General features: G+C 41.1%; 2 protein-coding genes across 9 annotated transcripts in view; one reads left to right on the top strand and one right to left on the bottom strand.

The window, feature by feature from the left end:
- Window positions 1-15,527, bottom strand: part of LOC134223602 (furin-like protease 1) — an 800,923-nt gene that overhangs the window by 691,722 nt on the left and 93,674 nt on the right. The window lies entirely within an intron of this gene.
- LOC134221857 (cuticle protein 21-like) lies at window positions 1,584-2,220 on the top strand. The gene is made up of 2 exons (XM_062701031.1): window positions 1,584-1,680; window positions 1,757-2,220. The coding sequence occupies exons 1-2, from the start codon at window positions 1,663-1,665 to the stop codon at window positions 2,093-2,095; spliced, it is 357 nt and encodes a 118-aa protein (XP_062557015.1). The 5' UTR covers window positions 1,584-1,662; the 3' UTR covers window positions 2,096-2,220.

Genomic DNA, 15,527 nt, shown 5'->3' on the forward strand with positions numbered 1-15,527 from the left:
TTTTCTCGAGATCACAAGGGCATATAATAGTATTTTTTATGTTTTTTTGACGTGGGACTACGTCCTTGTTTTTGTACTATCGTGGGGTACATTTCAGAATTTGGAAAAATGAGGCCGTCATGAATAAAAATATAGATTTTGGAGACTATTAAAAACAAGCCTCCTAGAATCCACCATAAATCGACCACGTTCTGATTGCCGAACGGCACTTCTCCGACATTATCGGCGTTGCCGGAAGAGGGTGAGCTCGATGGGACCCCACTTGCGGACTGCTGGGTTTCTTGATCTAGAATTTTTTTAAACTTCAATCAAGTACCTACCAGTCGCTGCGTTTTCTAAACATTATATTCGATTTCCTTCTATTTATATAAGCTTCCATAGACACATTTTATCTTAAATTGATTGAATACTATTTTCAAGCATATCACAATTCTAACAGAATAACATTATTGATTAACATGGTATTATTTATTTATTTCCTGCATGGTATCGTTTGAAGCCGCGCATCGCTGCCTATGCTAAGAAAAGTCCCTTCCATTTAAACATTGATCTTGCAGATTCCGAAGAATTCTATAGATAACAATAAAATTATGCTTTCTCAATTTCCCTGTTTAATGTACCCATTGACATTGATGTTCTCCTGCATTCATCTAAGCGTTATGATGATTAGTTGGCACAAATCAATTATCGTTATTTTATTTTACGTACTCCATCTCGATACAGAGGCGCGTCTTAACTGCGACTACATCATTACCACCGCAATAAAAGCAGCCGTAGTTGTTTTTTCCTACGGCTACCATTGCCAGGGAAGGCAGCATCGACGTGATCTAATAAAATTTTATTACATACACTTAGCCCAAGCTGGAATTAGCGTCACAGAAGCCAGCTGAAATGCGAAAAACAACAATTCCCAAATTCTGACTGGTACTCCATTCGTTACCGGCTCATCTTTTTGCTATATGCGGTCCTATGAGTGAACTACCTGATAATCGTTTAGGAACAAACATCCCAGGGTGATAATCGTCACAATTGCATATTAGTGCCACAATACACGTTCAGCAGGACTCATAATCGTAAAAGAGGCATCTAACGTTGAGTGCCAGACATGAGCACTGAATGGCTGTTATGATAATCACGATATCATAATTGCTTACTCGAGACTTTCAAATACTGATCTAGATTGACTTACTTAGCTTTTACCAAATGCAAGAGATACCTAATTAATGCAATATTTACAATTACAACACAGTTAGAACATCAGAATAGCTTCTGAATCGTTTCACCTTAACACATGTTTCCGTCTCGTCACCGCGGGCAGCACGCTAATCTGACATTCAATACACGTTTTATTGCAATGCTCGCAACCGAACCGGCGGGTGAGAGCAACATCCCTGCAAACGCTGCGGTGGCGGTCAGCGATTTTTCGACGGTCGAACGTGCTCTTCCTTGAGCTGTAAGAAGCCCGAGGACTAGAAGCGAGCTTTGGAGTTTGTCACAAGTCGCCTCGCATTTCGGTTGATCGCAGGAAGAGGGGTTCAACGATTCGATAGATTTGTGCATTCCTTGCCATATAAATACTCGGCGCGGATTGGACTAACCGTATCAGTATCAGTTCAACTACGATCAACTAAACTTGCATTGAACGCAAACCCGCAATCGACCATGTACTCCAAAGTTGTGGTGAGTAGTCCAATTGCCGCAGATTTATTCAACGCAAAACAACATCGTTCTCATCCTTCCCCAATTATTGTTGTAGATTTGTCTGGCCATCTGCGTCCTGAGCTCGGTTTCGGCCGCAGTTGTCCCGGTTGCGGCTCCACTGGCCGCCGCAGGAGTTGTCGCCCCGTACGCCACATCGTACAATGCGCACACCGTGAACCACAACATTGCCGCGCCATACGTAGCTGCCGCTCCGGTGGCCGCCCCCCTCGTTGCCAGGTATGTGGCTGCACCGGCTGCGTATGCCGCTGCTGCACCTATCGCCAAGTACGTTGCCGCCCCAGCTGCCTACGCCGCTGCTCCGGCTGCCTATGCTGCCGCTCCTGCCATCGCAGCCGCCTACAGCGCCCCCTACACCTACCCATATCTGATCTAAAATCGGTTCGGCCGTTTCGATGCCATTGGGATGGGAATGCGTTCTAGTCAACCCGCTATGTTTATGTTGAAAATAGCTGAACTGTTGGATGAGAATAGATGAATTTATAATGATGCAATTGAAAATGGTTGTTTTAATTTTGGATTATTCGTTCATATACGAACTTTTGAGGACAATGTAGATGTTGACTACATACTTGAAAATTGAAGACAAACTGGAAATAGTTTTCATGATTTCGTTTCAGTCGTAGAAACAACAAACGTTACGTGTTCATTTAGTCTAACGTAACGGTCATTCTACTTGGTTTCTTTTTCTATTTTTGATGTAAACTAGGGGAAGACTCAGATACAGGGTGTAAAACGGAAGTTTCAAAATCGAGAGCGTCACACAATTAGGAGAGATTTCAAACGCTAATACCGTCTTTATCTTTCAATGGATTTTAGAGATTTTCTTATCAATCGTTTCGGAAACTCTCCAGAAATCAACTTTAAACTACTAAAAATCAACTTTAAACTACTGAAATTCTTTCGAAGCCCGGCAGAAAATTCAAAATTAATCAATCCCGTTCATGCACACTTAATTTTTTTCGCCGAGATCTCAGCATTTTTTGTTTATTTTCCCGAGGTGGGCACCGCCGAGTTTCAGTAAACATGATTTTTGCCGAGATCTCAGTAAAAGTGACGTTTCGGTTGCTGAGATACAGCAAATATTTGGCTGAGAATCAGTAATAAACGAAATTTTCTGCCGAAGTTCAGTTTTGAAATTTACTGAGCTACAGCGGTGCCCAATTTTGCCGAGCTCGAAATAGAAAAAGTTAGTGTGTGCATCCCCAACGCGGACATCAGATTGATGTAAGGTATGGGCCTTTTGGCCCACTGCTACGTTTTCCCTGTGCGTAAAAAGACTCGTGTTTTGTGTACGTGTGTCATTTTCATTCAGGATTTCACGGATAAGCGGTCCCAGCGAGAACGGCTGTTGCAGCGGTGGTGGTGTGCAGCAAAAAAAAAATCGCTACGATCGATGGCGGTCCCGCCAGCAGCAGCGCGTTATCCACGTCCGAGTACCAATCAGCATCGGAGGTGATCGTTGGCGGATCTGGCAATCAACGGCGTCTGTAGCGGCGAATAATCAGATGGCGGTCGCGCGGTCGATTGTTTGGTGTTAGTGAGGCATATAATAAAAAAAAACGGTTCTTTTCAAGATCATCATTATATTTTTAAAGAAGGTGAAGTTAAAATCGTTTTTCCAAAGTGCAACCGCTAGTGACTTACAAATTCTCCAGTGAATTTTTTTCGCATGATTCTGTGTTCGGTTATGTGCTGTCAGTGATTCCAAATGCGTATTGTTGAGAACAGTAACAAGTGAAAGTAGATTCTTACCCGAGTAGCACACATGTTAGACACAGATCACAATAACTTACATGTGACCAGAATCAGTCACAGTTAAGTTGCTGCAACCATAATTGCTTGATTTGTGCTGCTTGCATAACAAACATTCTTCGTAGAACTAAACATAATCGCTTGGCGTCTGTAACGAAATCATGGCGTCCGTATCGGTCCGAGCAGCGGCCATCGACGTGCGGTTGCTGTAGTGATTGGAAATGTAATCCGAGATGGTTCCGAGATGAATTTTATACAGAGTGCAAAACATAATCGTCATAAGAGAAGATTGATTCAAGATTATTTTCTTCAAAGTACAAAACATAATTGCTTGGCGACGTCAATATAAGAATCTTAAGTACGTGCCGGAAAACGACACTCCAATGAATTTATTCGTACGATGACTGAAGATAATTCGAAGGCGTCAGTATTGGTGGCCGTCTGCAGCGGATTGCTGCAGAAATTTGTTTTCGGACGACATCTAAATTTTGTTCAGTCACCATGCGAATGAACTTGTTGCAGCGCTTCTCTCCGACACGCTTGTGATTCCGCTACCAACGGCATCATTACGATCGAACTGTTTTATTTTCGAACTTTACTTACTCTTTTACTTTCTCCATAAATTTCAATAATATCGACGACGGTTTTTTCGGCTTTTTCAGTCTTTATGATAAGCTACAACGGGTTTGCGTCAACTATACGACGTTTATTACACCTTCTTCAGGGATTTAGAGGCTGAAGAAGGTGTAATAAACACCGAAACGTCGGAAAGTTGACGCAAACCCCGTTTTAGCTTATCATAAAGACTGAAAGAGCCGAAAAATACCGTCGTCAATAATCAATCACAGTCGAAAGCAACAATCAAAATTCAATATCTCCAATCCCTATCAGCAATCACTCAACAGGTTGAATCCTGTGAGACAAATTTGACTACCACTTACTTATGCAAACGTCACCGATGCTAAAAAATCACAGTTGCTGCTACCTACTCGACCGCTGATGATTCTCAGCACCATCATCAATGACCGCCATTGAGGCTATTGATGGGGGAAGGGTCTTTTGGCCGAAACCCATTCGGCCAAAAGCCATTTGGCCGAATTCCGCTAGGCCCAACGGACCATTAGGCCGGAACCCATCTGACCGAAAATAATTTGGCCGAAAGGGTCATTTGGTCGAACGGGTCGTTTGGCCGAAAGGGTCATTACACATTAGGCCGAAAAAGTCATTTGGCCGAAAGGGTCATTTGGCCAAAAGGGTCATTCGGCCAAAAGGGTCATTAGGCCGAAGGGGTCATTTGGCCGAAGGGGTCGTTTGGCCGAAAGGGTCATTATGTCGAAAGGGTCATTTGGTCGAAGGGTCCTTTGGCCGAAAAAGTCCTCTGGCCGAAAGGGTCATTAGGCCAAATAGGACATTTGGCCGAATAGGTCATTTGAAAAGTGAGAAATTAGGAATGAGAAGTGAAACGTCTCACTTCTCACCCCTCATTTATCACTTCACGCTGTAAAAAGTGAGAAGCGCGAAGTGGGTAGTGAGCCGTCTTCTTTTCAAATATTGGTCTAAAAATTATATACATCACCAGGGTTCATAATGCTCACGAAATCTCAGGAGCACAGGATAAACAACGAAAACAAATTCACTGGACTTGAAAAACACTTGCTTTTGGTCTCATCGAACAAAAAAGTCGAAAACCTGTAAATTACATAAAGTTACGTAGTTCAACGTCACCTTTGCGTACAACCCGATTGGGCTGTACCTTTGAATTTTTTAATTTCATTGCAGCCGAAGGATGTTGCAAATAGGCTCTACTTCTTGCGCTTTAGTGTTACAAAGGAGTTCCATATACAACGCGTTGGGAATAATTCAGACATTTAGTAAGTTACACCACAATTGTTGTTACTCACTGAGAAATTATGTTTCTTGGGTTGCGCTGCAGAAGTTTTCAGTATCGCCGGCCTAAAAAAACAGCCCTTTTCGTTAGCCGAGTACAAATCCAGCAGCAGATTGAGGATTAACCTAGTTAAAACCATATCAAGTCCGCTTGTCCTATAATAGGGTTATTCGGTACGTATCGGCAAAGCGTGGATTGACAGCAGAATGCTGTACGAACTGGAGCTGACATCTGTAGCTAGTACGTTGGGAGCTTCTCAGCGTACTCTATCCAGTTTTCAACCTGCGCATACCTTCCGGACTTCTTCCCTTTCCACCCGCTGAGACAGTTTGCGCCAAAGGTGTCCTTCCATTTCGCAATCGTGTGCAGGCGGATATTTAAAAATCGCCGCATGCGCTACGAAACCATTGGATCACTCTCCTCACTCAAGGGGATCGGGTCCTGTACACAATGACCGGTGTCAGTGTCCCCCTTCCCCCCAGTGGTTAGAGTCCACTGAAACGGAGCGAGCAGATCGCACTCCACCACAGTCAACATGAACCGCTCCATAGCGAGACGCTTTAAAACAGAGGATCACATGGAAGCTCTACGAAGATCGGGCGCCGAGCTGCTAAACACCGAGTTTAGGAACCATGAGTACCGCTACACTGGCGGTCGGCTTAGGCGTTCCTAGGAACAATCTATAGTGTGTCTTTCTTTTTGCCACTACTACTCCCTCCGACAAACCGGTTCTAGTCCTTGTGATTCCGCCAGTGCCATCGCTGCACTGTAAAGCGACCATCCGAAACACCCATGAATCCATGCCATTCTCGCTTGTAAACAACAGTCGACAACCTTCACCTGGATCCAGCGTCACTGTGGGGTGCCAGGGGATGTCAATGCGGACACTTTTGCTGGACTCGGTAACCAAGGCCGGCGTTTCACGACGTCGGTTCCCCCGGCTAACGTTAAAGCCTGGATCCTGGATTGGGAGAACCAATAAGCAGCTTCCAGGACTGCGCGGCTACAGAATATCAAAGGATCAACGGCACCTTGGAACGACATGCGCAGTCTCCACAAGCATCGGCAAGTCATCTCCCGACTTCACACCGGCTATACCCGAATTTCTCATAATTTTGGCGGACCTTCCGGTCCGTTTGTAAAATCTGCACGATACAAAACTCATAAGAATATGTGATTTTCCGGTGACAAAGTGTGCATATGAGATGCCTTGGCTAGTGATGCCGCAAGTCAGTCAGTCCCCATCTGTTTTCTCAGAAATAGAGGGCTGTACCATCAGATCTAGGTCTAGCTTGGTTCAACCGAGCACCCCAACCCAGGTGTAAGTCCGACCCACGGAGGTATGTGGACCTCTCTGGTCTTTCCAGAGTCCTGTGTAAAAGTACCTCGAGAACTGACGCTCTCAGAGTGACTAAGTTGACCAAATCAAGTCAAGTACGAGACACTGAAGACGGCCTTACAGTTGAGGTCGAAATACGTTTCTGTAAAGAATACAACGTGGTGGAATCAAATGGAACTGCACTAAATTCGTCTTATGACAGGTGAATAATGGAGTACCTAATTATTCTATCCATAAAACCGGCATGATGACATTATTAAATCAAATAAAACGGCATCCAATTGAATCTATATTCACCTTCGTCTGAACATCCTCTTATATTTATGAAAGTTTGCACATACCCACTGCATTTTCCTATCTACGTTTATGAACAGAAACCGAAAAATGGTGGCATACATTTTTATCGGTTATGGCCGTAGCAGAGTGGAAATGCATTTAAACTTTGCTGAACGGAGAGTCTGCGACGCCAACGGTATGTCAGTCAGTATTGCAAAAAAAGCGCCATCGTCCTTGTCTCCGCTTTCTTGCAAGAAGGAAATCCTTCAATTTCAGACTCGTTGAAAATGTACCGTGTATTGAAGTTTTATTGAAGCTTTTCACCATATGCATCGGATGGTGGGAAGGGTGAGGAACGAACATCGTAGGATGCATCGAAGAGACCTTTATGTGAAATTTCATTTTCTTGTAGCTTCATATCCACAGTCAGACACAAACGAATGCTGGCGAAGAAGTGTGAGCGAGACTAGTCGTTTGACAGAATTCATTTCATTTGAATGATGGTATTGCTGAAAATGCGGCTAAAACTCGCATTCAATTTCGTATTGCGAAATTTTCTATCATCTCCGTAGTTTCAATATTGTCAATAAAACAATTACATACAATCAGTCAGTACTTCTTTCAATGCTGAAATGTGTGAATGCTTCGCTGTCTCCTCATATACGATAAATAACTACAATAATTTAGAAAATAAATAAATTGCAAAGGCGTTTTTATCATCAAACTGAAAACAGTACATTCGTTCGTGATAATTCAACTAATCATATTTCACACGTACGTTATTCCGTCTAAACATTAGATCCGAATCCGATTTTGAACGGAAACCATAGACTACCATAAGGATGAAAACAACGACTATAATAGTAGTGAAAAGTTCAATTCAATTTTTGAAGAATAAATTGCCAAACGATTTTGCCATGGTGTGATGCCGTATGAGATTCCTCGGCAATGGCACGCGTTTGTTTGTGCACGTTCTGAACGATCCGATTCTGCTGCCGCCATCACCACCCACCTACGGCGGTGTTGCACCCGTTGTTGGCTGCATGGTGAGTGAGTATTATTATTGAGGCAAATTGATTGGTACAAAATGGGGGATCGAGTGAAGATGAATTTTCGAATCAATCATAACAAGCACTGAAACATGTTTTAGTTTCGCTGTGCAACGACGACGATATGCGCTCTATTGTGCTCCGCCGGTCATAATGCCGTCTGGAATGGAAATTTTGCACGGTGAGCAGCAGCGTGCATAAGTTCCGGGAACATTCCGCAAAAATTGATCATTTCGTTTCGATGCTGCTATGGATTTGGTAACGATATTCATATTTTCATTTGAATATGATATTTATAGCGACCCGGTGGTTAAGTGGTAAGCGTGTCAGTATTTCAATTAAGCCAGCCTTGGGTTCGATCACAATCATTTTTCGAGACGGTAAATGCATGACCACGTTTTTCTTGCGACAGGAAGCGAATACGTTAATTGGATATGTATTAGAGTGGGGCGTCATGGTCATTTTTTCAAATCAATGGTTTTTCGAAGCCATTCTTGGTCCTGAACAACTGTGCAGAATTTGGGACTGATTGGTTGCTTCCTCGCTTTCCGCATCACGTTTGAAGTTTGTATGGAAATTAGTATGGGAGAACGTGTATTTTTGTATTTCTACTACTAGAGGTTTCAGTCCACCGTTAACCAAGTGGCACATTGCGTTAAAGTATAACCCAAAAGATGCCGAAAAACTTTGCTGAAGAAGGCTGGAACGTCCACGAAAAAAGTTATAACGCTTCGAACATTGAGTGTTCGAACCATATGCAAAAAATCGTTTATTCTGCCAGCACTGCCGTACTACGTAGACCAATAATTTAACTGGGTGTTATTTCAAAATAATTGATCCTATAGGGCTATTGAGCTAATGGGAGCTATCCGGAATTATTTCACAAAGTAAAAAATCCGACAAGAAAGAAGATGAGTATTGCCCTTCGATAACCATAGGTTGTCCGGTAGTGCTGGCAGAAACATTGATTTCTTGCATATGGTTTGAATAATCAATTTTAGAAACGTAATAACATTTTTTGTAGACCTTCCAGCTACGTACCTTCTTCGGCAAAGTCTTTCGGCATCTTTCAGACTATATGCTAACGTATTGAGTCACGTGATTGATGGTAAATTGAAGCCGCTAAGAGCAAAAATGTAAAAAAGTACGTTTTCCCATACTAATCTCCATGTAAATTTAAAACGCGATGCGGCATGCGAGGTTGCAACCAATCGAGCTCATATTTTGCACAGTTGATTGGGGTCCCAAAACTATTCAGAAAAACCTTGATCTCACTTGATCGGCCGAAGTTTACGTTTTTCCATACAACTGCGCCCCACTCTAATATGTATGTACCTCCTGTGATAGTCGTTTTCTTGGCGTAGGTGGTTATCATAGGAAAGAAAACATGCTGACGATAATTAAATCGGGCAAATAGGAAATATGATACCGTGCATGAATAACCTATTCAAAGGGACGTAACCTGTTTGGGATTTCTGAATTCTAGGAAAATTTTGAAAATGGGTAACAACAATTTCGCGGATATCTTAAATAGTGGACAATGTGAGTTGTCGACCGGAGTCGACGAGAATGGTTTTTGCGGCATTTCGACTGCTTAGGGGTCGTACACTAATTACGTAAGCATATTTTCTGGGTTTTTCGATCTCCCCTCCCCCCATGTAAGAGTTTTTCCAAAAAAATATTTTTTGTTTATATGGAGCGTAAGAAAATGACAGACCCCCCTGCACGCTGCAGGAAGTTTCCCCCCCACACGCTGCAGGAAGTTTTCAATCTAAGCAATCTAAGCTTGTGTTTGCGGGAACCTTTATAGCTGAAGCAAAGTAGGCGAAGCCGTTAAGAAAAAGTACCTAAACCTACACGGAAGAAAAAAAAGTACCCAAAATTGAGTATTTTTAAACTTACTTTTGAGTTATTTTTTCTCTTCTCTTTCATCCACTCTTTCTTTTGTTGTCAAAAACAAGAGAGCCAAACAATCCAACGACGCCAGTTCAATACGGGAAGCCAATTTTGAGTTTTATTACCTGAGGTCGAAATTGAGTGAATTAAACTTAAATTTGGGTCAATAAATTTTCCGTTGGGTACTTTTTTAACATGGGAGTAAAGGCAAACTACTTCGACCCTATTTACTCAATTTTGGCTTCCCGTACGGATGTTCGAGGTTGGGTGAATTAAACTCACTATTGAGTAGTTTATTTCTTCCGTGTAAGGTCACTCCTTACGGAATCCAAGTGCTCGCGTTTTCGGGGGCACACCATTTGATACGGAAGCAACGCACAACTGTCATTTTTATTATTTCACGCATTCTGCGACGCAGTAAAGCTAAATCGACAAAAATGACAGTTGTGCGTTGCTTCCGTATCGAATGGTGTGCCCCCGAAAGCGCGAACACTTTGAAATTTGGATTCCGTGAGAAGTGACCTTAAAGAAAAGGAATAATTTGTTTATTCTAATAGCCAATAGGCACTAAAAACTCAGATCAATCTACCTACAAACAACCATAGAATGCATGATTTTATGACAATCTTGCATGAATTTCATGCACAGATTGCATTAAGCTGAGGCCCATGTACTGATTGCATTACACCAATATATCAAGCCATTGCATTAGGTCTCTGGTCACGAGAAAAAATAACTAGATTTGTGTTTGTGTCTACAAAGAATCTATTTTTAAACTTCCGTCGAGGAACGATTCCTTATATTCTTCGCCAACTTTATTTTCTTACAAAAAAATTCGGCTGAAGACGAGAATTGAACCTAAGCCCTCCACCAAGTTTAGCGCTTTTAGACTGACGGGTTAGCCATCTGCACTATACACAAGATGAGGGAAGCAGTGATAGAAGACTATCATAATCCTCGTTCTGTATGTATATGAAAGTGATAATCATCACATAATCACAAGTAGAATGGTAATAGAGGTAGCATACACTCAGCTAACTGGACTATCGAAATTCATAACTGATCTTCGACTGATTATTCCACCAACAGTGATTCTTATACGCAGTTACCTTCCTGAGTAATCAAGTGTCGATGGGCGTGTGGTCTACATACTGGCCTCCCGACCCCGACGTCCATGGTTCGAACCCAGTCTGCCGCACTTCACATTTTTCAAATGAAAATCATCATTCATAAGGCAACTTATTGAAATTCATACCGATTCCTTGTGGCAAATTTTCATAAGGCGTTTGATTGAAAATCATACGTCCATTTTCCTCAGTGTAGGGAGATGTTAGTGGAATTGGCGCTATGGTTATCTGCGTCCTTGTCCGTCATCAAGTTAAACGGAGTCGCAAAAAATTGTGTGAGTCGAAGTTAGACCGCTGTATACGATGCATATCTCAGTTGCTGGTGGAACCAACGAGAATCGTTTAGATGTGTTGAGTCAAAAATAAACCGATTTAATGCAATGAGCTGGCGTGTCAAATATAACATTCTCTGAGCAGTTTGCGTGCGAGATTTGATACAAAACGCTTAATGCAAAGAACGTCACAAATTTTTGTTTTGGGTGTAGCAAGGATCATGCATTTCTTGTGCATTAGGGAGCATATTGAAAACAATCACATAAAAAAAGTTGAAAATTGCACTTCAGGTGAATGGATTTCCTTTTTCTCATTGATTTACGTTTATTGAATTAAAAAAATAAAACCTGATTAATCACCCTAGCGGTAATGGTGGCTTTCTCGCTCATTATAAAAAAATGGCTATAAATTTTGATCCCACAGACCGCTTTCGATAGAAAGTAATAGGACAGGATTCCCCGTCGAATGCAACTTGTTGCAAGCAAATCGGTCAACGCTTAGTTCCAAAAATTATGTGTACAATAATAACTAGACAATAGCATTAGCATTGAGCAATTCGCACAAATTGGCAGCCCAAAAATTGTCCATTAAAACAGATGAAATTATCCTTAAACAATTGAAAAATGCTCCTTAAAAAACTGATCATTTTTCCTTAAATTATTGAACAAATTACCTTGAAATATATAAAATGCTCCGTAAACATTTGAAAAGTGTACGCTAAAAACGAAAAAAATGTACCGTAAACAATTAAAAATGTTCCTTAGAAAATTTTGTAAGCGCAGATTTCGACAATTTCGAGTTCCCTAAGCCGTGGGTGGTTATAAGAGATATTCAAGTTACAAGATAAAAATTGTCGCTGTCCGGAACATCTTTTTGCGAGGATAGGGTGCTAAATGTCAATGAAGGAAAAATACATACAATTTGACAGTTCGGTACCCAACATGTTTCGGACAGCGGAACAAAGGGAACCGAAGCGACAATATTTATCTTGTAACTAAGATATCTTTTGTGGTTATGCAGGAAAATTGATGAATAAACCTATTAGCATTATATGCAATGTGATTTTAATGAAATTCGTATCGTCAAGCATGTTTATGCGATGTGCAGTTGTATGGGACGTCTGTTTGTCTATGAGCAGTCTGGTGCACAATTTCTTCAACAATGCTTTGAATTGCTTGTAGGCTAAGATTACATTTTGTATAAGTTTATGGAGCATTTCATTTTTTTACGGAGCACTGTTTTTAGTTTAAGGAGCATTTTCTCAGGTTAAGTAGCATTTTTTATTGGTTTAAGGAGTATTTCTTCTTTTTAGAGAGCATTTTCCTTAGTTTTCGGAGCATTTTCCTGTTGAATAGGGTTACCAAACAAAACAATCAGCTTCATACTCCAGGGGCTATACAATGGTGCATAAGATTCTACTTTATGACAGCCAATTTCAAGGTACTTTTTCAACTATTTTACAATAATTCTTATATCAATATACTGCGCAATTATCATTAGTTAAATAGCAAATCTTTGTTTTTCTAAGGAGCATTTTCAATTGTTTACGGTACATTTTTTTCGTTTCTACGGTACACTTTTCAAATGTTTACGGAGCATTTTATATATTCCAAGGTAATTTGTTCAATAATTTGAGGAAAAACGATCAGATTTTTTAGGGAGCATTTTTCAATTGTTTAAGGATAATCATGATTGTTTCATGATGCATTTACCATTTTCCCGCACAAATTCGTAGGTGGTACAAGCCTGGACTATTGTATGAGAGTAGAATCACTTTCATCCGTTTCCACAGATATTGATTTGGGACTAATCATTATCTCTTAGATGGAAGCAATGCACTCTCCAATAGTCGAGACCTGTCCTGGCCACGTCCTTGCGAATGCTGAGGAAAAGGAAAGACACCTACTTAAGAAAGATGCAGAGACCTACGACCTCTCACAGGTGTCACGGGAGGTTTTTCGAATTGTTGGTGAGGGAGATTATAGCAGTAGGAATCGTTTTGGTAGAACGTGAAACACAGATAGAACTTAATTAGAAATTCAAAGTAGGAAAGGGACGAGCCTGGAATTGAACCCACGACCTCCTGCTTATAAGGCAGAAGCGGTAGTCACTAGACCACCTAGCTTGTCTTCTATGTGTAAAATAACTAGACATACCCAAAAAAATATAAATTAAACTCATTATTTTTATCCATTAGGTCGAAGCAAACATTGAAAAAAACCCAAATTTATCCCCAAGTGGTGATTATGCCTTTCTCGATTCAATATGTTGAATTCGAATTAATGTTGTAAATGTAGTGCTAATTGCCTACATCTTGGCAGTTGAAATATTTGATGCAACTCTAGCACTCTGCTTAAAAATTACTCAATAATTGAGTAATTATTAAGCAATTTTTATGAGAGTAATGGGTTTCGCCACAGCTAAAATGATTAATGTTTCAATGTGTGAATGTAGACAGTGTTTTTGTTGTTGAAAAATAAAAATTTAACCCAAACTGCTTGATTTATTGAAAAAAAAAACAATAGTGTCCAAAATCCATGTTCAAGCATAATTTGCCATAATTCATTCCATTTCACTGAATCATACGTCACCTTGAAATCAATAAACAGATGATGTGTCTGTAAGTTGTACTCCCGAAATTCATCAAGGATTTGTCTCAGGGTATACATTGATCCGTCGTTGATTGGCCCTCACAAAAATCTGCCTGATATTCGCCTACGAAGGACTCTTCAAGCGGTCTCAATCTGTTGAATAGAATACGGGACATAATTTTGTACGCTGAATTAAGAAGGGTGATTCCTCGGTAATTGGCGCACTCCAGTCTGTGACCTTTCTAAAAAAGAGGGCAAATGAGGCCGTCCAATCAGCTAGCAGGCTAGTAGCATAAAGCTGCTCATTGCCATGTTTGGAAAGTTCAGCCGTGAGCTAGTCCTTCCCGCAGTCTTTCTCAGCTCTTTAATAGCTTTTTTAACCTCATATAGTGTACACACTCAGTTTTTTTTTAGGCGGGCTTGGTAGTCATATGGCTACTGCTCCTGCCTCATACATACGCAGGAGGTCGTGGGATCAATCCCAGGTCTGTTCCATTCTCCTACTTTGTATCTTTCTCTTTATTTCTCATGTTCTAGCAATCGCTAAAACTGGAAATGGACTTCCATACCGTTTCCATTACTATTCCTATACCTTCAACTTGAGTATTCTAACAGTAATCTGCTAGAATTGGAAATGAACTATAGAGCTCGTTTCCTACATCCAATTAGAAATTCCATCAGTTACCTTCTGCTATCTATCACATTGGCAGCTCGTTAACCAAGACGGACCTCTGCCTCTCCAACCTAACCCAGAAATTCCAACAAATTCCGCATGAACTCGTGGCAAGTGCAGAGGTATATTCGGCTTGCAGTGGGCGAGTGATTGCATCATCATTTCCTCCTCCTTCCCTACATTGACTTGCATCCTGACGTGGCAGGCGCCAGTATGACCTAACAAATGAGATCACCAGTACTTGTACATTGAAGATGTGTGCTAGTCCCAAGCAAACATCTGTTGGTTCCCTGTGCAAGAACAGCTGATCTGGTCATAATGGAGTAGCAACTACGAGCAGTCAATCAAGCTCAAGATCAAGCTCAAGCTCATATAGTGTACACACTCAGTTTTTATTCCTGCAGCTCGGCAAAAATCCGCACAGCTGTGCGTCAGCAAAATAAATAACTGATGTTCCGGCAAAAATTGCGTTTGTTAGCTGATTTTCGGCAAACTGTTTGCTGATTATCAGCAATTTTGACAGAAATCTCGGCAAAAAACATGTTTGCTGGGGCACGGCTGTGCGATTCTCGGTAAAAGTTAAACATTTTGCTGAGATCCCGGTAAAAAAAATTAAGTCTGTAGGCGACTCCACCACAGCTTGTCCATCGTCGCTAATATTTATTCTGTTCACCGATGCACCATCACTCCCACTATTCAACAAAGTGTCGAAGTGTTGCTTCCACCTGGCAGCCACTTCGGTTTTATCTGTCAGCAAATTCCCTTCTTGGTCGTTGCATATGACATGAGATTCCCTTGGGTAATTGTTCGAAATCTCATCGAAAAATTCTTCGGAATTTCCCAGAAGAAATCATTTCATCCGGAATTTCTTTAGAATTAACCCAAAAAAATCTTCAAAAATTTCTTCGTCAAATTCTTCTAAATTTCCTCGAGAAATTCAT

Source organism: Armigeres subalbatus, chromosome 3 (genome assembly GCF_024139115.2).
Source record: "Armigeres subalbatus isolate Guangzhou_Male chromosome 3, GZ_Asu_2, whole genome shotgun sequence".
Taxonomy (NCBI): Eukaryota; Metazoa; Arthropoda; class Insecta; order Diptera; family Culicidae; genus Armigeres; species Armigeres subalbatus.